Below are 21,865 nucleotides of genomic sequence, written 5' to 3' on the forward strand. Positions count from 1 at the left end.
CCCAAGTGGAGTTTGGATTTGTCACGCAAGAATCACTGAGACCGTTTCTGGCCTTGTTTCACGTAAGAAGTCACAGATTAGCTGGCCACTTCTGCCCTTAAAAACCTGCTTGAAGAAAATGGCTATCATTCTTTAGCACAATTCCACGGCGTATCAGAAGTTGCTCCTTTTGTAATCATTACAAGTAGGAAGGAAGAAAGAAAAACGAAGTCGGAATGCCTTAGTTTGATGGGCGCAGTGCAGCTGGGTAAAATACGAACCGCGTGGCCTGGCGAAAGAAGAAGGTAAGACAAACGGGATCCCTGTCCGTGCCTCCCGCCTCCCTCGGGGACAAACCACAGCGCGGACATGCAGCTTCGCACCACACCCGCGGCGCCCCGGGGAAACGCGCCGCCGCCCGCACGGCTTCCGCCCCGGCCCCGGGCCCGGGCCCGGCCCGGCGGGGCACCCCGCGGCGAGCGGCGCCGGGGCCGGGCCGCAGGCGGCTGCGGGCGGCGCGGCGCGGCGGGCTGACGTCAGGGCGGGGACGGCGCTGCCCGCGGCCCGGTGGCGGAGCGGGGCCGGCGGCGGCAGGTAGGTGCGGCGGCGGCAGGTAGGTGCGGCGGCGGCAGCGGCAGCGGGCCGGCCGGCGGGGCCCTGCGCGGGGAGAGCCCGGGCAGGCGGCAGCAGCCCGGGCAGGCGGCAGCGGACCGGGCCGCGGGAGCGCTCGGCGCCGCTCGGCTCGGCTTGGCTCGGCCCGGCCCCGCCGCGGGTGGGGGTGGCGCAGGGGCGGCGGCCGCGGCGGGCTCCCGCTGGAAAACCGCTTCTGGCTGAGCCGCGGAGCGCAGCCGGGCTGGACGGCCGCGGCCGTGAGGGCCGGCGCGGGCACCGGCGGGGGAGCTGGCCCCGCGGGAGGCAGGCGGCGGGGCGCTGCTTCTCCCAGCCGCCGTTCCTGAACGCGCAGCTTCCCCAAGCGCGAACAGGTTTCGAACCGAGCCCCAGCTCTCTCGGTAGAAGGAGGCATGCGCTAAAATAAACACAGCTTCAGGGGGAAAAAAGGCTTACGTACAGCTAGTCGCAAGGTCAGAAAGTCCTAAAAATAGAAAGCTCCTTTAGCTTTAAAGGGAGGGAGGCAAATAGGGTTAAATCTGAGCACTCAGCTCAGCCCGAGGCTTTGTGTAGTTCTGTAGCTAAGTCTGAGGATTAAAGGAGGTGTGTGTGGACACAGCTGGATGCCTGGGCCTCACTTCAGGGGTTAGGTATGTGTGGGTGAACCCCTTCCATCCACATGTATTGCAGAATCAGGTCTATTGCTAGTGTGACTGCATTAATTAAAATTGCTCTAGTAATTACAAATTGTAAGTGGAAGCACTGAAGATTGTTTTGCTTTGAAGATTGGTTTTGTTACCAGCCATCCAGGTTTGAGAATAAGTGAACTGAAAAAAACTACTGGATATTCCAGATTATATTCTGTGCTAAAAAGGAAAATTATTGTTCTAGGGAGCAGGAAGGAATAGTCCCATCCCTTTGCTATGTTTACTTTCAACTTGTGTTACTGCTTTTAGGTTTCAGTCACCAATGAACTTTTATTGAGGCTGGTAATAAAAGAAATTGATTTATCTATTTTTAAATCCCATTCTTCCATGTTGGTTGCAGTGAGCTAGTTTATCAAGCAAATACTACTCAGTTGGAACTGATCTTGCCAGGCTATTGTCTAGCTCTGGAAATACTCATTTAAACATGTGTGTTGATTGTAAATACTGTACTGGACTTGAAGTGAATGCTTTTGTTTAAAGAAGACCAGAAAAGAATATCTGGTTTTGCACCTCCTACTTAGGTGCTGACTGAGATTGTTCTGTGTAATTCTTTGCTCTCTGTAACCAGAGTGAAAGTTTGGGGCACTTAAATTCTGTGTTGGGAAAATGCAGTTCTTGCATCTGAGATTATATGCAAGGTACTGTACAGCTGCTGAAAACGCTTTTGCTGTTGTAGCCCTCGATAGCTGTGAGGCATTCTGTATCTCAAGCAAACTTAATTCATCAGGAAAAATGTTTTCTTCTTCCTTTCTTCCCCTTTATACGTCTGTTTCCGTTAAGTCTAATTATGCTGTTGTGTAACTGAGTAGGTTTAAAGGCAGCAACAAACTCTTCACTTCCCAGTCTAGCACTTGTGACTAAGCTGAAGTTCATGCAAGCTCTTTGTTAGCTCTTATATTATGAAAAGGCTTCTGGAAATTTTCAGTATTGCACATTTGTGAGGAGACAGGAAGGCACTGTTGGAGAGAACTGTTCCTGCAGAAGTACCAGAAGAGTATTTCCTTGTAAAGGGGAGTCCAAAGGAGAGGAGCATCTACTGGGGGGGTGGGAGAATGAGGCGCAGGTCCTTTGGCTATTGCTTTGTCACTCTGGATGAGTGATTAGTTTCTGTTTCGGAAGCCTTCCCTCTGTAGAACGACGATGACAGCTTGCTCATACCTCAGAGCACTGGGGATAAGTACGTGTGATGCATTTGGGGGTGCTGAGATGCTGTGGCAACACTGACCAGGATTAAAGTAGGATAGGAGTTCAGCAGTCCCTTCCAATGGGCTGTCAGCTAAATAGTTTTCCCCAGCAAGACGGTACAAAAGCCCAGAGTAAGAGGTTTATTTTTAAATAAATCTTGGAGTTTAAGCTCTACTTAGATGTACTTCTCACCATCGCACCAGGGCTGCTGGATACAGTCTCTAGTTTTATGCTAAAGTAATTGGCCATTACTGTGAAGAGGACGCAGCTATAAGCAATATCCAATAGACAATGTATATATTTCTATCAGAGAACAAGTGGATACTTACTAACTATATTTCACTGGAAGAAAACAAAACTCTCTCCCCTTCCTTTCTTCTTCCCAGCTTTCATCACATTCCTTACCTGAGAGGACCTCATCTGTCTATCAAATCTACTATAGCACTTTTCACACCATTCTTATGGCTTATATTGGCTTACAGGCTTCACAAACAATTTCTAAAAAAGCCAGCCTTCTCGAGGGAAGCTTAAAAAACACTTACATTTCTGCTTTTCTAGTTAAATTGCATCCAGATAGTTTGTGTTTTTATTAATCCATCTTAGAACAATAGTCAGAACACCATTAAGCTATAAAATAAAAGCCCTTCCACCAATATATGCTATGTTTGATCTCTTTTCTTTACCATGCTAATAAACCAGAATGACTGAATGTCATGTGTGGTAACTTGGATTTAATGTGGGTCCTTGCCTGCCATTTCAAGCTTCATTTAAAACCTAAGGAGAAATGAGAATCTCACTTTATAGGCTTAACTTTTACCTATTTACATGCATCTTGAAGGGTGCCAGTGACAATTTGGAAGAAATACAAGTCATAAAAACATCCTTCTTCCTGTTAAACTGATTCAGCTTTTTTTTTGGCTGGACTTTGAGTCAGTAAATAAAAAAAAAAAAGAGGAAGTTCAGAAAAAGGGAGGGAGGGAGGAAGTGAGGGGGCTTGGTAACTTGAGACTGCAGAATAGAGGAAGCACACCTACGTCAAGAGAACAACTGTGAAAGCAACTGGTGGTGAATCAGGAAGCTGTCACACCAGTCTGTCTTATCCCCATGGTGGGAGAGAGGTAGTTGTAAACTTACGCTTTCTCCAGTTTAACTCAAAAGTGGTCTCTGATAGTCATGTTGCATTGCTAGATGCAGAGTGGTTCTGTAATGTCATACATATCATGCGCTTTGCTCCAGTTGTTAAGTTTCAGAATAATAGTTGTGCCTTACAGAGAATCTTCAGCTGAGGTCTACCTTGAGGATCTCTGTTGTCTCTCTGCAATGCTAGCTGGGTGCATCATGATATTAGATCTTGAGATGCCTCTTTCTAATGTATTGTTGTGCTATTGTGCTATACTGAAGACTGTTCCCCTGCCCCCCTTCCTCTTTCCTCCACTAGATTAAGCAGCAATGGCATTTGTGAAGAGTGGATGGCTGCTCCGGCAAAGTAAGTCATGGGCCTTTTACCTACTTTTCTCCCCACTGTGTCTCACTTCTTCAAAAAACATCACAGCAAATCAGTAATTCTCAGGTCTTTCTTTAAAAAGTCTCTAGGTCTGTGGGATTTTTTTTCCTTTTTTAATTTTAGGATACTTCACAAAATGACCTGTTATGACATCATTTCCATGTGACCTTTTGGGTTATACCAGTGGGAACACAGGATATACCACATCTAAGGTGTCTGAGCATGGTGTCAGCTTCAGATGCTGGTCTGTAATTAGTGCTATACAGGTGGAGACTTGGAAACTTTACCTGATACCTTATCTTAATGTTTTCAATTAGTCATGCTTTCTGCTTGTTCTTGCAGCAAGTTAGAACTAAAGCACCAGGTTATGCACTTAAAATAAATTCAGTTGTGACTCTGAATGCTAGATAAGATGCTGAACCCAATTCTATAATGTTCTGAAGCAGAGACTTAGCACGAAATTTATTAGGAATGAGTGGTTGGAACCTCAGAATGCCTTTGTCCTCAGTGTCAACTGGGAAGGATTTGTTGGTTTTATTTTTACTAATACTAATACAAATACTTCCCTATCTATGCCACCAAAATTAACTGTCTGATTTTTAAGGTACTATTTTACGGCGCTGGAAGAAGAACTGGTTTGACCTATGGTCTGATGGCCGTTTAATATTCTATGATGATCAGAATCGCCATGATATAGAAGATAAAATCCACATGCGAATCCATTGCATCAACCTCAGAGTGGGGAATGAATGTCGAGGTAATAGTTCAGGAATTCTGTGTTCAGAGCTTCTTTTCAACTTCAATGCCTGCCCAGCATACCATTTACAACACTACTGCAGAAGTAAACATGCCCAGAAACTTCTATTTCATTAAAAAAAAAAAAAAAAAAGAAACATTAAATCCCCTTAAAGATGTCTGTGGCATGGTATCACTATGTGATAGATCAGCTTAGGGTTTGATACTTCCTTTTAAAACTCAGAGGAAGGACATTGTACCATAAATGCAAGTGGCAGGCATGGGTGTGAGAAGGGGGATGTTGGCAGTAGCCTGCCATGTGTCTGATTATAGAGCATTACTGGTGTAATTAGAGTTTGCTGGAGTTAGAGGCAGGACTGGAGATGGGAAACCTCAGCAGGTTTTTCTCAAGCATTAAGTTCACTTCTAGCATCAGTTAGTCTTCCACTTGATGCTGGATTAGTAAAGGACACAAGTGTTAGAGAGTACTTACTGCTAAGTATGTTTTGGTTCTGCTGTAAGTCACCTGCATTTTTAAAGAATGATGTTCAGAGCTAGTTCCTTTCAGGACATGCTAGAGAGAGCATGGGTTATTTCCTTTTGTAATTTGTTCTGGTGCCATGTAAAAGCAGCTATAATTGGCCCTAGTTTATTTTGTCCAGAGTTCTGCACAAACCATCTCCCTTCTTGTAAGTGGGATCATGATATTCTGGTTATGGATATTTTCCAATTCATCTTTTTCTGGCTCAGATTTCCAGCCTCCAGAGGGGAAGCAGAGAGACTGTTTACTGCAGATTGTTTGCCGTGATGGGAAGACAGTCAACCTCTGTGCAGAGAGTGCAGATGACTGCCTGTAAGTCTGCCAAAGAATATTATTTTGCTACCTCTTCCTCTTTCACCTTTTCCTTTCTCCCTCTCCCCAGTTCTTTGCCTTCATTTGGACTTTCAAAGACACATTTCAAGAAAAATTTCAAAAAACTAAAAGGCAGCTTTGTTCAGCAGGCTTTCAGTGACAAAAAACATTGCTCCCTTACAAGGGCTTGTCTAGCTCATGTAGGTGTAGTTCTTCTAAACTAACTGCAAGGGAGTCACTGAAAACTGATTAAATATGATAAATGCAAGACATGCTAAATAGAATTTTTTCCTCCCATTCTTCAAGTAATACATAATTCTGCATAGCCCAAGGATATCCCAATCAGTAGTGAAAGGAAGAACACTCCATTATTGTGAACCTTCAACTGAGCTTGGCTGCATGTAGTTGGATAAGATCTATCACCAATGTTTCCCCAGTAGGTGTGGTGCACCGTGCATGCTCCCAGCCATATGGCATAGGAGTACCTGTGTGAAGTATATGTACCTGTCATTCAAACTGCAATAGCATCGAGACCTGCACTCTATTCAACACAGATGCAACTCCTCAAGGCAGGAGATATAACTGCTGGTGCATCTCTTCCTATTACCTTATTCTAAGTGTGGCTACATATTACCTGGCTGTTGTGCTTGCAGTGAGGACCTTCAAAACTGCTTGTGTTCCTTCTCTTGTTCTTCCTCATTCCTTCTCACCCCTGCAAGGGAAATAATTATTTTTCAGTCTTTGGCATAATCCTTTGGTACATTCATTTTAGTGTGTCATTAGGCTTTGATAGATGCAGTGTCTTAAACTCTGCTTCTGCAGTACCTCTAGTTACTAACCTTGCTTTTTGCAGACTCCTAAAAAGAAAAAGTGGCATTAATTTTTATGACTTCTCCACTAAACAATGTTTCTTGCAGGGCATGGAAAATGGCTCTCCAGGATGCCAGAACAAACACGGTAAGTGTACTATCCAGACTTCATACTGATAGGAAAACAGCCTGTCAGTGTTATCTGTGGCCCAGCAGTTTACCTTTCAGGTCATGTTCCATCCTTCTCTGCTGGAATAAAACAGGGCCATAAGCATGACAATAAAAGGAGGATTTTGTGGCAGCAGCCTGTATGTGGGGAGAAGAATGATCCTCTGGATTACAAGCACGTCATCCCTGCAGTCAGGTCCAGTGAATGACTGGGAAACTGATTGTAGGGGAAGTGAGCACTGAGGCTGCGGGAAAAAGAAAATCCTATGCAACCAGTTGAAATGCACTCTCCACTCCTTCTAGTATTTATTGCCTACCGAGGGCAAAGCTAAAGGAAGCTCAGTACAAGTACGTGATTCTTTTGGCCTAAACAGGAGGCTGTTTGTTACTGTAGATCCATTACACTGTGGCTTGCCTCTTGGCAGGGACTAGGAGAGGAGAAAGAGGTGCTTGGAGGGGAGAGCAGGCATGCCAAGAAGGACTATATTACTTCTGCATGAGCATGCTAACTGGGATTAGTGAAGAGGTCAGGAATGGTAAAAAATCTGTGCTCGCTTGCTCTGAGCCTGGAAGTTCACAAGAGAACTGAATCTTCGGGAAGCTCCATCCATTCACTTACTGTTGGGGTACTGTTAAATTTGTTTTTCCTCCAGGCTGCCTTCCAGAGTGCTTTTCAGCACTAGATTTCCTTCAATGGCTAGAAAGAACCAGCCTGAGATGTTTCAGCTTCACTGGGAAATGCTGGTTTTTTTAGAATCTTATTTCAGTTTTTGATGGGTCACACTAACAATGCCACTGTACCGATGCACTTGTCAATGATGTAACTTATATCTGTAGATGCCCAAAGCAAATACTTGCCACAGCAAAACTATTCTTGTCTGGATACAATTGCCTCTGAGTGCAGCACTTCTATGCTGTTTCATGATGTTAAATAAGAAGAGAAGGAATTGTTAAATGAGAAGAGAAGGACACAACACTCGTGGTCTATCTGCTCTAGTTTTAGGGGCTGTATCTTGCTTATGTGTAAGATGGTGACTCCTGGTTTCAGGAGTCAGGAGCTGCTGTTTTTCATGCCTGTGGCTCTCAGCTGCCAGCCCTACTAGATGCCATTCAAAACTTGCCAGTGCACTACCTTTGACAGCCACGGCAGACCCCTACTACTGAAAGTAGGGCAAGTAGCTATCTGCACAGTAAGTATCTTGAATTAGCACTTTCCAATGCTATTAAAGCTCCCCAATAAGACCCAGGCTAAGTTCCTAGGTAACTGGTTTTGAGTCCATCTGTAGGTGTCTGATACAGCTTTCAGAAATACTGAGCATCCTGCTGTGCCTTGTAACTTTCCTGGAATAGCAGGGTGATCACCCTGGCTTTGAGAACTGTACCAGTTACAGGCGTTTGCAGGCTTTTGTCATATGCCTGTGGATTTCCCTGCAGCAGAACCGACTGCATTTACTGCTGCTGACATGTGAGCATTTGTAGGACTTTCTGTCATGTAGTGAAAATACCTGCCTCTTCATATAGTGCTTTCAACAGTGTATTTCAAACTATCCTTACAGTCTCCACCACAAGTGTGACCTGAGATGTAGCCAAAGTATGACCTCAGAAGTCTTTCTGCTGCCCAGTTATTAGAGCTTAGAGGAACATCCTCTATCGAGCTATCAAAAAGTTCAGTTGTAAATTCAACAAAGGAAGTTGTTTCTTTCTTGGGATATGGCACTGAATAACAGCACTACTGTTGATTTCTGATATTAGGGGCAGGGATACAAGGCTACTGTAGCAAATCTTAATCATCTTTTGAGAGCTGCTTGTAGATGGATTTAAGTAAGTTATCACCTTTGCCTCATGGCTGCCTTCAGAAAGGGCCAGAATTATAGGTGGCATTTGCAAAGTAATTCCGTAACCCTCTCCCCATCCCCCCAAACTCCCCAACCCTCCTAGATTTAAACCTCTCATATTGCTTTTTTTTTTTCTTCCTGTTTCTTTATAGACAGAAAGTGAGAAGTGGCTAAGTGCAACACCGCCCTGCTAAAATGTTCAGGTGCCACTGCAGGCTATCACATTTGCTTGCTTGATGTGGAAGTCTGCTCATAGGGTTGCAGAACTTCATGACACCACTCTAGGGTGCCAGGAAGTAGTTGAGCTTAGTTGTGAAGACTTCTTTATTTGAAAACTGAGGATGAACAAGAGGGTAACTTCTAAAACTGGGAACATGAAATGGGGGAGGAGTCTGTGTGCGTGCATGCATATGCACACATGCACACGCATACACACAAGAAATTGGATGGCTCCTTCCTGCGGCTGATCAGGCATTTGCATTCTTGTGGGCCTACTCTCCAGACAGTGTCTTGTTGCAGCACTGTATAAGGTACTCGCTACTTTCTGGACATGTGGCATCCCTACATATTACTCTTTCATTGGGTCATTAAGTTTTAATCTTTGTACTATGCTAACTGGCTGTTTGTAGAAGGTAATAACTGCTCTCTCTCCATGATGTTTAGGGCTACGTGGGATCTGAAGTGATGTACGATGAGACAGCCATTTCCTCAGCCCCTCCTCCCTATACAGCATATGCTACACCGTCACCTGAGGTAAGAGCTGCAGTCAGCAAGCATTAAAATAAGTGACGTAGCAGAAGCAGCCATTCTTAATGGCATCCAGCACCCAAACTGTACTCTGAAGTGTTGTGTTTCATGGTTACGCCTCGCTTTAAGGTTTGTACAAAAGGAGGTTGGGAATAAGGCACTAGCAATCGGTCACTACCATTTGAGATGCATTTCCTTTGAAAAGGATGGGGCAGATTTGGCTGAGAGGTGTATGAAGACAGAGGATGGCTGCTCAGTGAACTTGGAAAATAGAGCCTCTTAGAGGCAGGGAAGGAAAACTCATTTGATTAATCTTGAAAAATCTTGGCCGTACAGCCTTTGACATAGGGAGGTGTGACCATGCTTTCACATTGTGTGACCACCAGAAGGATACAAAATCTGGAGTTTTAAAAATAGGATTTAATGACTGGAGCTGTCATTTTTAACATGCATAAGGATTTTGCAACCCAGTAACTCTAGTTCCCAGATGTGCAGTTGTTCTGCAACGGAGAAAAAAGAAGCAGCAGTGGGGTTGGGATGTGGGCTGAACGAGTATATATTGCTGGAGGGTGGAGAGCAGATGATGCTCAGGAGTACTTTTTTCTCAAGCAGCCATTCCAAATCCTTTCCAGAGGGTGGACTGGATCAGTACAGACTACATATTTTAGTGAACTTTTAACTGCAGTATAAATGAGGGAGAATTAAACAAAATGCATAATCAGATACATGGCAAAGAAACCTTCTGTAATGGACTATTTTAATTCACCAGGTTTATGGCTACAGCTATGATCAGTACAATGGTGGGTATCCCCCCACTGGTCCTCAAGTCTTCTATGCCTCCAATGGACAAGCCTATGCTGTTCCCCATCAATATCCCTACCCAGGTAATTAGTATCAACCATATCCTCCACCTGCATGTAGAATGTATTTGAGTCAGTCTTTCTGGCTTTAATTCTGTTAATCATCATCCTTTTCATGTTAGAGAAGGCCTAGTCATTGACGCTTGAGGCTTGGTTCAGATGTAGCATATAGACTAAGACATCCACTTTCAAGTTCCTTTATCACCCACCATGCCTGCATGACAGTGCGATAGAAAGAAGCCTGACTTGTAACTGGAACCAAAGTCCCATCACCCTTTCACAACACAGGCAGTGCAATGAAATTTGTATTAAATGATCTAACGTTCCCAGCATGATCCCAACTTATTTAAATTGCTTTACTTTATAACTCTTTCTGAAGCACATGGAACTCTTTAATTCAATAGTCAGCATGCTTTCTAAGGAAAGATAGGAGAGCTACAGCAAGATTGGCTCAGTACTCCAAATCAAGCATTGGTGGAGCTTTTGGTTCCTCTGTCTCTCTATACATTTACCTTAATTATTTCAACAGTGATGTTCAGCTATGACCCTAAAAATGAAGGCAAGAGTTCCAAAGGTAAATCCACTCCCAAAGCATGGTTGAAACTAGTTCCTCTTCTGGATCTTGGGATTGCTATGAGGCAGTACATTCATCTCTCTGAAATCTCCTGTTGCTTTGTTTAGAGCAGTGTAACTCTAAATCCCAATGAAAGAGGAAGGAGACTAAAATTTTAGGGTGTGCTTTTAGCTTAGTCATCCTAATTTAGGATTAGCTTTGCGTAAAGAGCCCCAGTCCTATAGAATCAGGGCTTTAGAGTAGTAAAGGTAATACACATCAGAGGATTTAACTTACTAGTTAAGTGTTTATGACCTGGCTCTGCAAACAAGAATCCCTGTTTCTTTCACAGGGCGGGGGGGGGGTGTTCTTTTTTTTCATTTGAGATTTGTCATATCATTTTATTAGCCTTTTCCAGTTTTTTTGTGAAAGGGGAGGGGCATCAACCTAAAGCTTTTAAAGCTTTCCTCGACTAAGGTAGTGAGGTCCTAAGATATGGATCACGTACAAATGAACGAGCACAGAGGAAGGTGAGTTCTGTTGGTTCTCAGCAGCTGAAAAGCAGTGGCTTGTTGGAAGACCCAGGAGCTGGTTTTGAAAACTACATGCAGGCCTTGGAAACCAAGTCTCTGAAACCTGTATGATAACAAATGCAGCATGAAACAGTAACTCTTCTGAAAAGTGTTTGCAAGTTCAGTGTGTTAAGATACTAGTTATGGGTTGGTGATAGCAACCAAGCTTCAGTGTTTCCCTTCACTAGGGTTACTGCAGCTAAACCTTACAGAGTCAAGTTCATCTCTAGCAACTAACATAACCCTTGTATTTTTAGCCTCCTTGCTCGTTCTTTGAATTTTACATAATCTTTCTGATGAGGTTCCCAGTGCTATCAGCTGCAGTTTCTGAATGCCTAGTCCTGCAGCTTTGAGAGTGAGAAGCTTTGCCATCCCCTTACTTCAGTATCTATTACAAAAAGCACAGCAGTATCTTCCAAAATAGTTAATCTTCCTGAAATGTCTGGAAGGGAAAGCAGTGTGATTATGTCTGCTTTGCAGATAGGGGCAAAGTCACAAAAAGTGACATGCAGAGCCTGTACAACTCTGTTGCACAGCAGGGGTCAATTTGGTGGTTTCCTAAGTCTTAGGTTAACTCCTTACTACTGGGCCATTCTTTATCTGAAAAGAAATTTGGCAGCTGTCACCACACAGCAGATCAGGCCAGGATGTGAAGGCTGAACTGAGGTAGTAAGGAGGAAGTGTAGTGTGTGTAACTGATACACAATTTCTGCCAAACTGCTGGCTTAAGAGCTGCCGAAGATGTTTTTTTGGAACTACACTATTTGCCTTAACTTCAAGGTTGAATCAATTTTTAGACCCGCCTCTTTCATTAAATCCACCAAGTGTTTGATGGAATGATACAAGAAATTCATAGGTTCTTTGCTGCTATAAGTGCAAAGCAGTGTTCAGGTTTACATTTGCAATGAGCTTTACTCCGAGATATTAACCTCTTATGAGGCTAGAAGTGTTGCCTGGGCTCTGGAATTATTCTAAAAATGTGGAGGCTGGATCCAAAGCAGAGATGTATTCTGCCTTTGCAGCAGACATCATCTTAGTGCTCAAGGGAAGGAAGAGGGTGAAGGAATGGGCATGTTTTGAAATCCCAATGCATGGTATTAAAATCTACATTTTTCTTCTCCTCCTCTCAACAATCTCTTATTACCTAGGACCTTATGGCCAGCCCCCTGCAAACCATGTCATCATTCGAGAACGTTACCGTGACAGCGATGGAGATCTTGCACTGGGCATGCTTGCTGGAGCAGCAACTGGAATGGCCCTGGGCTCATTATTCTGGGTTTTCTAGATTCCTCAGTTTCTTATCGTTGTAGTTCCAAAAATCTTTATTTAATTCTGTGTGCAATAATATATTGGCAATGTTGTTTACTGTTAAAATTTAAGAAATGCAATAGTTATTTTTCAGTAGTGACATCTTAATAACTGATTCTTAACTGTCCTAAGGAGAGTTTAAAGGCACCATTTAGTTGAAGTTGTTAAAGATGGCATGTGCTGCTCTTGAACTCTGTTCTGATGTTTGGAGTTTTAAGGATTTGTACCAATAAGGATCAATATTAGCACCAACATAATATGGTAGGAGTCACTAGGTTTATGAACAGCTTTATGTTTATAAACACTTCAGAAAGATTTTTTTTTTTTTGTCCAAATATAAGGTTTATAGGAGCCTTGCATTAGAATATATGTACTATTGCCTTCTGAGCATTCCTCAGACAGACACATAGCCTCAACAGAAACTCCTTGACATTAGGTGGACTGCCACACTTGAGAATTTTTTGTTTTTAAACTTGCCTGCAGATGGTAGTGTACTTTTTTAGATGGAGTCCATTACGTATCTCTCACACCATCTAGGCAGATTAGACTTTGAGAATGTATAAGCCAACTGCTAAGAAGAGACAGCACTCCTCCTCAGTTCTTTCATTCTCCCAGATAATGTGAATGACCAGTGGCAAGGAAGACAAATGCTTGCTCCCTCTTTATCCTGTATCACTCTTCTCTGGTCAGGCAGAAGTAAAGAAACTTTAGCTTCATAAGTTGTCTTCCATGTCTGTAGAGAAGACGCTGTCTCCACAGACACTGTACCAGCTGCTCTGCTGAGGAAGAGGTCGTTGTCTAGTGTGTCTGCTTATTATTGCTGTCACTCTGCAGAGTCTGCGGGGAGAACTAACTTGAACAACCTTTGCCCTGCTGGGCCTGGCAGAGCCCCTTTGCAGGCAGTAATAGTAAGAGGGGAGAGAGAGAAACAGCATGAGCAGACCTTGCACACAGGCACTTTAAGATCAGCTGCCTTGCCACGGCTGGGATATTGTCTACTTCTCAGCCTGCAAGGTTTCCTACACCAGGTTCATGTCTGCAAGTAGATTTGAGCACAGCTGAGACTGTGCTTTGTTACTGCGCACTTCCCCCTCACTTTCAACAGGTCTCTCTTCCTCTCATGATTTGTTAAGAAAAACACTCCGAGGAACCTGGCTGGCTTTGCTCCTGTGTCTGGTTCCTTACACAGTGGCTGCTGCGCTACAGATTCTAAGCTGGAGTGGTACTGTTCTGTGGCCTGTTACATTGTCCTGTTATAATCCACGCTGAGCTGTGCTTGGCAGAGGAAAGAAATGCACGTGCTTTCATAATTAGGTAGAAGAGACAGGGTGCCTAAGTTGTGTTCTTTATAGTAAGAGGACTTATTTTTATACTTCCACTTTCAGCTTCCTGTAATCATAGTGTTTTAATTTAAGGCCTTCTTCTTTTTAAGTTTCATTTAGAAGATTAATTTCTTCAAGGTTTGGAGGGTTTACAGTATGTCAGAAAAGATGAAAATAGGTGAGAGCTGGCACCCATGTAAATTTAGACCAAACCTCCAGCAAGCTTTTTCATTTCATCCTAAAGCTGCCTTGGCTAGGCCCTACGTATTTAAGCAATACAGGTCTCTGACAACAGTCTGGATAGCAACCAGGGGAAGTGCTAAGTTTTCATGACTCTTAGGACCAACTTGAACAAACTGAAACCATCAAAAGGAAACAGACAGATGTTATCTTGGCTGCATTACTAACTGTGGGCCTAATCCAGGGAATGCGAGCTTCTTTCAAGAAACTTTGGATTGGAGCTGTTTACCTATGTGCATGTAGGTCCTTCCACAGATGAATAGAAGCTGCACATGTTCTGCTAATGATATGTACTAAAAGGACTTACTCTGTTTGTTGGAGGTTCAAAAGAGGACATAAAGTCTCCTATTGAGAGTCCAGTGAAAAGGAATTGGCATGCACTACCAAAGTTCTCTTAAGAGGCTTGGTACCCTTGAGGTCAGAAGAGTTGGTGACTGGAACTTAAGTGAACGAACACTTCTAATCTTTTCAAGCCTTGAGATAACCTTGAAAGCTGATTATAGGTCTACACTGCTGTTTAGAGTAGTTTGAGCTTTGCACTCTTAACTAGTTATGCAGAATGCCTCCATCTCTTCTCCTTATGTGATACTTAGCTTGTAAGGGTGGGGGGAAAAAACAATTGAACATCATTCTAACTTCCATTGAATTTCGTAATGATGGTGAAAGAATAGCACAAAATGACTCAGCTAATAATTTATCATAAGTTCAGAGTTTACAAGAGCTGTTGATCACAGCAGGGGAGCATGTGTCTTGTGCTTTCAGGAAATAAGTACATCTGGATCCTGAATTTATGAAAGGAAAGTATAAAAGATAAAGACTGTTGATCACAGAACATTAATCCTAGGATTAATTCAAAGCAAGAAATGATCCTTTCTGAAAGTTCAAATTGGAGTAAGTCCCCATTTAAAAAGATAACCTTACCAAGTAGTATATTTCTCAGGGGAAAAAAATAAAGTGAAGCTGAAGATTCCAATTTGTTCTTGATACAATAGGCTGCTTTTTACAAAAATCATCAGCTACTTTTTTATCCTAGTAGCATAGCCATTTAGCAGCCAGAGTACATGTACAAAACTGCACAAAATCAAAATGGTAGTTTTCATATTGCAGGTGCTCCTCGCCTTCCTGATCTCAGTGCAGAAATAAAAGTGGAGATGTCTTGCTGCAGAAAGCAGCAGCATGAGGATAACCGCTCGAACTCACTGGTAGCTAAAGCTTAGAGACGTACTTCCTGAAGACACTGTCCTGCTTCTTGTTCCTCAGGAAGAGTGGTGATTTGGCCATATCTAATAATAATGTCCACCTGGATACATAGTAATGACTCAATAGCCCTTGTCTGTCCAGACCAGCACTTGTTGTATCTGCAGTTTTGTGGATGCTGGTGTCAGCTGAAGGAGCAGGGCCAGAGTGGATGTCAGGGCTTGCCTGACTTACAGATAGTTGATGTCCTAGTGATGGGAAGAGGCAGAGTTCTTGATACTGCTTAAAGAGACTGATAGCAGGTTTGGCAAGATCATTTCAAAGCTGATTGAATGTATAGTCCTAAACAGATGTTTGCTTCCAAATGGTGCTATTCATGGTGCTGGGATTCCAGTTACACTTATACAGCACCCAAAACACGTGATTTTATAACCTCAGGTCCAATACTTGAGCTCCCTAAAGCTACTGGAACTCCACAACTATTACACTGCTTTTTGCAGTGTACGCTATCAGTTAAGGATGACAAAATCTGTTCCATAGCAGCTACAGTCCATTCATTGTTAAATGGCAGCGCTTGCAGAGTTCATGAGTCTATGCATTCACATGTGACTAGTTACTTCTGGGTTCTCTCTTATGGACAGCTGGACAAAGCTAGGCTTCCAGAGAGTAGGGTGGAAATGCTTCACCTTCTAGTAAGCCAGACTATGCTAAAGGGGTCAACCAGGGCCTCCTCCCAAATTCTTAGTTACATTTGAAAACATAGCTGCTAACTTCTGCTGCTTAAAGGTGGGGTGGAGGGGGAAGGGCTGGGGAGCGAGCCTATTCCAGTGAGTGGGTAGAGGCTTATGAACTCGGGAGCTGGGGGTGGGAAGTGTTTGTGGACAGAGCAACTGCACTGACTTCTGGCAAAGATGCTTCCTTTTCTAGTGCTGAAGCACGTTCTGAGCTGTGCCTAGATGGAACTGCCCTCAATATCATGCAAAACAGGCTTCATTTTTTTTTCTTGAGTGGAGACTCAATAGTTGATTGAACCAGCAAAGCAAGTTGAACAAAGGAGAAAGAATTCACAGCTATGTTCCTCAAATGTCTGCCTGTGTCTCTTCCTCCTCATGATATGCCTAAGTAGACATTAGATACAATGCATAAATCATGGAGGGTAGCATGCAATAAATGCTTTTGTTTCTAGATACTTCATGTTCTGGGTACTTCTCATGCACTCCCTATCCAAACTGCTGCTTTTGCTATATGTTCTTATTATTAATTTATAGCAAAATATCTTTAGCAATAAAATTCATATTTAAGTGCAAATGTTCTGTCTTGAAATGTTTCCTAGTCTTTTTTCAATATTTCTCATTTAGGTAGTCTGTAGATGGGTGTATGTTTTTAAACATTTAGTCAGCTTACAAGAAAAATGTTTCCTTTGCAGAGTGGTTGGTAAACAGTGCAATGATGAATTCTGTGCACCTCCAGTCTTTCCTAAGCAATTACAAGAGTGACTATTTGATAGCAAAATGAACTAAAGTAAAAGTAAAGTAAAACTGCAAGCTGTTGGGGTTAGAGCTCAGGCTGACATAAATCAATCATCTCAGTTACTATTTGGAAAAGGTGAAGTAACTTCCATAAAATCAGTAAAGTAACTCTGAACTTAACACTGCTACATCCAAGATTAGAGTTAAGGCCTATTTCTTTTTTTAATGGCGTTGAAGGTTTAGACTCAGAAATGCTTAATCTTGAATACATGTAATGCTGATCCAGATTTACCATTTGACACTGTATTATTAAATCATCAGATTTGTACTGTCTAGTATTAAAATAAGCAGCTTGGAGCACAGATGTTGCTCTGGGCAAAATGTTACTGGTTGCTGTATTGGTATTTTCTGTTTATGAACTGCTTCAGTGCAGTCAGCTAAAATCAATAAGTTTGTTTAGACAAAGGCACTAAATGACCACAACTAGCTCCACCTTCTAAGGGCAGACTATCTTAAATGTTTACTGAGAATTTGCTGGGAATTAAACCATTTGTCAAAGGACCACAGAGTGTTTTGTGAAACACTAGCCTTGCTTTATGCACATTTTGCTTTTACCGCCCGAGAGGCAATGGGTTTCTTGGTCACTAATCTGGGGGAGGAATGAAAACAAAAATGCAATTTCAACCAGTCAGTTAACATAGGAATACACTTCGCTTTTCTATCCCAGCACGCCATGATGGCTATGCTTATTTTGCCAGTCATAGGTTCTATATGATATATTTACTAGGCTGAGCAGAACATTATGCTTAACACTGCCACAGAGAGCCCAGCTTTACTAAAACTTCTGTACCAGAACGGGTTACAGAAGTACATTCGCTGTGCAAGGCTTAACAGCTCCAAACCTCCTGGCAGTGCCAAGGTCCTGGACTGGCATTAACATTGGGTCAGGCTTTGCCTCTCCTACTGCATCCCCTGTCCTGTTTGCACTCATTAAATGCAGCCACAGTAATTAACTTGGGTTGTATTCCTGAAAGTACCTTTACTTGTCCCTCTCTCATGTTGCAGTTCCAGTACAGTGTATTGAAATGAGTGTGGAGCATTCACTCTTCCTTCTGTTTTTGTAAATAGTTTCCCCCACTATGTTGTGAGCATTGACTAATTATAAATCAGAGCTTGTAACAACGGACTTGCATTAGTGCGCTAGTCTGGGGAGTCATGTGATTACCACAGGTTATGTCACTAGCTTTCAGAGTTTTTAAGGCATTTCTAAAAGGCTCCAGACTTACGGGGCAAATAAAATCTCCAAAGCATCTCTCTATTAATAATTTAAAGCTTATGCTCTGATGAAGATTTTGAGGCACAGGTCATGAAAATCTGAGGCTGAAAATACTGGGCTTAATCTGAGTGAATATGATGGTCATAACATTGATACTGCCTTATACTCCAGATACGTTAGGTACCAAAGTTAAATACGTATTTTGGAAAATAAGAAATTAGGTTTTAGATGTGACAGATAAAGAAAGGTTAAGAACAGAGCCTGACCAAATTATCACAGATAAGCACCTGAAGCTTTCAGCTAGCAGGAGTTGGCAGGGGCCAAGACAAACTTACCCAGTTTGCGATGCTCCCCTGAGCACAGGGCCATGCAACCCGCCAGTGACCTGCCTCTTGCGCTAAATAAACCAGCATCTTCAGGGCACTCACAGCCGTGATGGCAAATTCCAGTTTTCCTGACAGGCAACAGCACTGGCTGTAATCAAACTCTCTTTTTTCTTCCCCATCTACCTCAGCTCTGTGCATACTAAGCAGTGACTTTTCACACGCCTGCCCTGCAAGTCCAGGCCTCCTCATGCTCCCCTTTGCCTCACAGCCGCAGCTGGAGGCTCGCAGGCGCCACACTCCTCCCCAGCTGCCCCGTGTCACTGGGACACACCAAACCACCTCTGGTTCCCGCTGGAGTCGGTGGCGGAGGGCGTTTAACGGCCCGCAGGACCGTGCCCTGCGTGGGGACGACGCGGGCATCCCCGGAGCGCGCGGCGGTAACGGCCCGCGCGCACGCCCGTTTGAACCGAACGGCCGCCCCCCCGCGCGGCGGTAACGGCCCGCGCGCACGCCCCGTTTGAACCCAACGGCCGCCCCCCCCGCGCGGCGGTAACGGCCCGCGCGCACGCCCGTTTGAACCCAACGGCCGCCCCCCCGCGCGGCGGTAACGGCCCGCGCGCACGCCCCGTTTGAACCCAACGGCCGCCCCCCCCCCGCGGCGGGCAGCCCGCGCCGCCGCCGCCGCCCGCTAGATGGCGGCGCGGCACCGGCCACGGCGGCGGCGGCGGCGCGGCCGCTCCCCGCCGCGGCTCCTCGGCGGCCCCGGGCGCGCAGGGCAGCCCCCGCCGGGCGGCCCGCCCGCGGCCCCGCGCCGCTCCCTGCGGAGCACCTCGGCCCGTTTGAAGCCCGGAGTATCAAAACGCGGCCGTGCCCCTGCCCTCGGCGACCCTTCCGCCGCCCGCTGCTCCCCTCGCTGGCTGCCCGGGCCTGCGGGGAAGCAACGGCGATTCCTTCCCGGCCTCTGAGCATCCCGGTGGGGCCGCAGCCCTCGCAGCGGCTCCGACGCACTGTGGGATCGTCGGGGACAGCGGTCACGTTGGTCCTCACGGGCAGGGAAAAATCTGCGGGAACGGGGGCCGCAACGCTGCAAGCGGTACTTTCCAAGGCTGCTGCTGATCGCAGCCAGCTTTGCTGGGAGCGCTCGGGGACACGATTCTAATGACAGGCTGTTTCCATGCCAAACTTCCACGCTCAGATTCCTAGCTGCTCCAGCCAAAGAGCTGTTTATGATAAAGTTGCAAGATTTTTCCTTTGCTGGGAGCAGAGGAGGTATTTTGGTTAACACCTGAACTCGGTTTGGCTCTAACCAACGCGTCCAGCCCTTGGGCAGCTGCCACAAAACCCTCAGCCCCCGAGCAGGAGTGCTGGGGCGCGTGGCAAAGGGACTGGCTCCACAGCCTGACAGCTGCCGCCGGCCGCGACCGCAAGGCGAACGACAGCTGGCAACGCGCTTGGCTGGGATCTGGGTTTTCCCGGCCTGCTCTCCAAGGAGGGCGGCTGGGCTGGGACGCCACAGTTCGGGGTCAGTTTTCCCAGTTCTGTCACAGACAATTTGTGCAATGTTGGAAGAGCTGCTTCGTATCGTCACGTCTCACTCCTCTCATTCCCAAAACAGAGATGCTACCACCAAAGAAACAGATGAGTTCACGAAAAGCAGTAACTGCTCCACGCAGTGTATGTGCAGAGCATACTGCGATATCAGGCTCCGCTGAAGCTTTCAGAGGCCTTTGACACGTTCATAAAGAACAATAACAGGGTTTAAATAAGAAACAGCCTAGAATACAGCGTGTAAGGGCTGCTGGTTCAAGAACAGCATCATGTTTCTTTACACACCTATTATGGGACGTGAGGGCTGGCAGGATTTCATCCTTCCCTCACACAAGGCAGGATCAGCTCTGCTGCCTTGCCCACGCTCCCAAATCCAGCCCCCCGGACGTGGGCGCGATAGGAAGGACCGCGGCACACAGCCACCTCCTGACCTGCAAAGAGGCAAACGGGGCGTCAGACAGGCTGGGCGTCCCTCCAACATAGGCAAGGGAGGGGGAAAGAAACACCATTCCTTGCGGACAAAGATCTTTACAGGAAATGCTAAATTTCAATTTCCATGTTTCAAGTTCATTCTAGCTATAAAGACGGGATGGATCAATTTAGGAGCTGTCTATCTTCAATTCACACCAATATGAGCATCATCAACATGTAGGTTTTGTTGCCGTCTTTGAAACAAATGCCTAGTTCAGCAGATGGAGACGCAACTGTGTCATGCATATCAGACCATGCACGATGGCAGACGGACTCTCAATACATGCATTCAATGCCTGGATCACAAGTCTTTACAGACTGTACTTGAAATTTGTTTTTGCAATGACTGCCTGACAAAGAAGGGCGAAAAAGAGAGACATTTGTTCTTTAACTACTCTGGAAAGCTTAAGGTGAACCATTTCGCTGTCTGAAATTTCTCCTGATGTGGAGGTTCAGCACAATGCCATGTGCCATCCCTCTGTGCAGGGAAGGATTTGGGCATGAATTAAGGCAGATAATCTGAGGTCTGGAGAAAAATATAGTAAAAGTCCTCCAGCTGGCAGAGGACTGTCTGCCTAATCCTGGAACAAATCCAAGCTCTGCTTCTCAATGGTGTGCTCAACCCCACAAACCATTTTTAATTTCCGTGTTCCTCAGTTTGCAAATTTGACTAGCTGTCTCTCAGTCCCAGAAAAGTATCTTGCTTTCCTATTCCCAGGGAAGAGACGCACATACAGACTTCCCAGACAGATTCTGAACAACAGATTCTGCCTTTTATATCTTTCCCAACAAGTCTGGGTAATGTTTTCAGGTCTCAGATTGGGATGGTTGAGAAATAATCAGGAAAATAACTCTGGCTTCCTATACTTGTCCATAATTTTCTCCAAAGGTTCCCATCACCCCTGCTGCAATTTTTTGTTTCTTAAAACTTTCTTTAAAAATTGTTCTCAAGGTCCACAGCAGAGTCTCCTGCTGAGTTAAGAAAGCAAAATTGTACTCTTAAAGGCCAGAAAAATCCCCTTCAGTCAATCAATAGCTATATTTCTGGCTGTTTTAAAACCAATAGTTTCAGATGTCACTATTCCAAACAGCTTTTTCCCTGATCAATACCTCTGGCAGCTATTCGGATAAGCTATCAGTGGAACTAATTGCTGTTGTTGCCCCTATGATCAGTCAGGCTAGGATGTGTTTTTCTTAGGGAAGTGGCACGGAAAAGCCTCGGATAAATTCAACCATGCAAACCACAACTGCTTCCTTGGATAGACATATGTCAGTTTAGTAGAACAAACATTTTTGGTGCAGAATAACTGTTCTTTCACTTCAGGCATGGAAATAACGCCACTGACTTGAATGGTATGCACACACAGGCATCTTTAAGTGCTTATGTCTTCAGACAGGCCAGCGTTTCTGTAAGAACACAAAGCTCCCAGGAACATATCACTCATTTCTTGGGAGGGGACCTCCAAACGTGCTGGATTTGTCTGTACATGGTGCAAGAAAATGGGCCCAATTCTGAACGGGTGGAAATGAGCAGAACCCTAATGAATTCACGTGGCAGCTCACACCCTGGGTTTGCAGCCGGTGAGGGCGCT

General features: G+C 44.8%; 1 protein-coding gene across 2 annotated transcripts; it reads left to right on the forward strand.

Annotated features, from left to right (window-relative positions):
- Positions 1-260: 260 nt before the first annotated feature.
- Positions 261-17,038, forward strand: PLEKHB2 (pleckstrin homology domain containing B2). Of its 2 annotated transcripts, none has more exons than XM_067301978.1 (8): positions 261-284; positions 3,919-3,966; positions 4,589-4,741; positions 5,470-5,572; positions 6,490-6,529; positions 9,048-9,137; positions 9,901-10,015; positions 12,265-17,038. In XM_067301978.1, exons 2-8 carry the CDS (start codon positions 3,930-3,932, stop codon positions 12,399-12,401), a joined length of 675 nt encoding a protein of 224 aa, XP_067158079.1. In that variant the 5' UTR covers positions 261-284; positions 3,919-3,929; the 3' UTR covers positions 12,402-17,038. The 2 variants fall into 2 exon arrangements, with proteins under 2 accessions (XP_067158079.1, XP_067158078.1); XM_067301977.1 differs by lacking the exon at positions 261-284 and adding an exon at positions 504-573.
- The last annotated feature ends 4,827 nt before the right edge of the window (positions 17,039-21,865 follow it).

The sequence above is a fragment of the Apteryx mantelli genome, chromosome 9 (genome assembly GCF_036417845.1).
Source record: "Apteryx mantelli isolate bAptMan1 chromosome 9, bAptMan1.hap1, whole genome shotgun sequence".
Taxonomy (NCBI): domain Eukaryota; kingdom Metazoa; phylum Chordata; class Aves; order Apterygiformes; family Apterygidae; genus Apteryx; species Apteryx mantelli.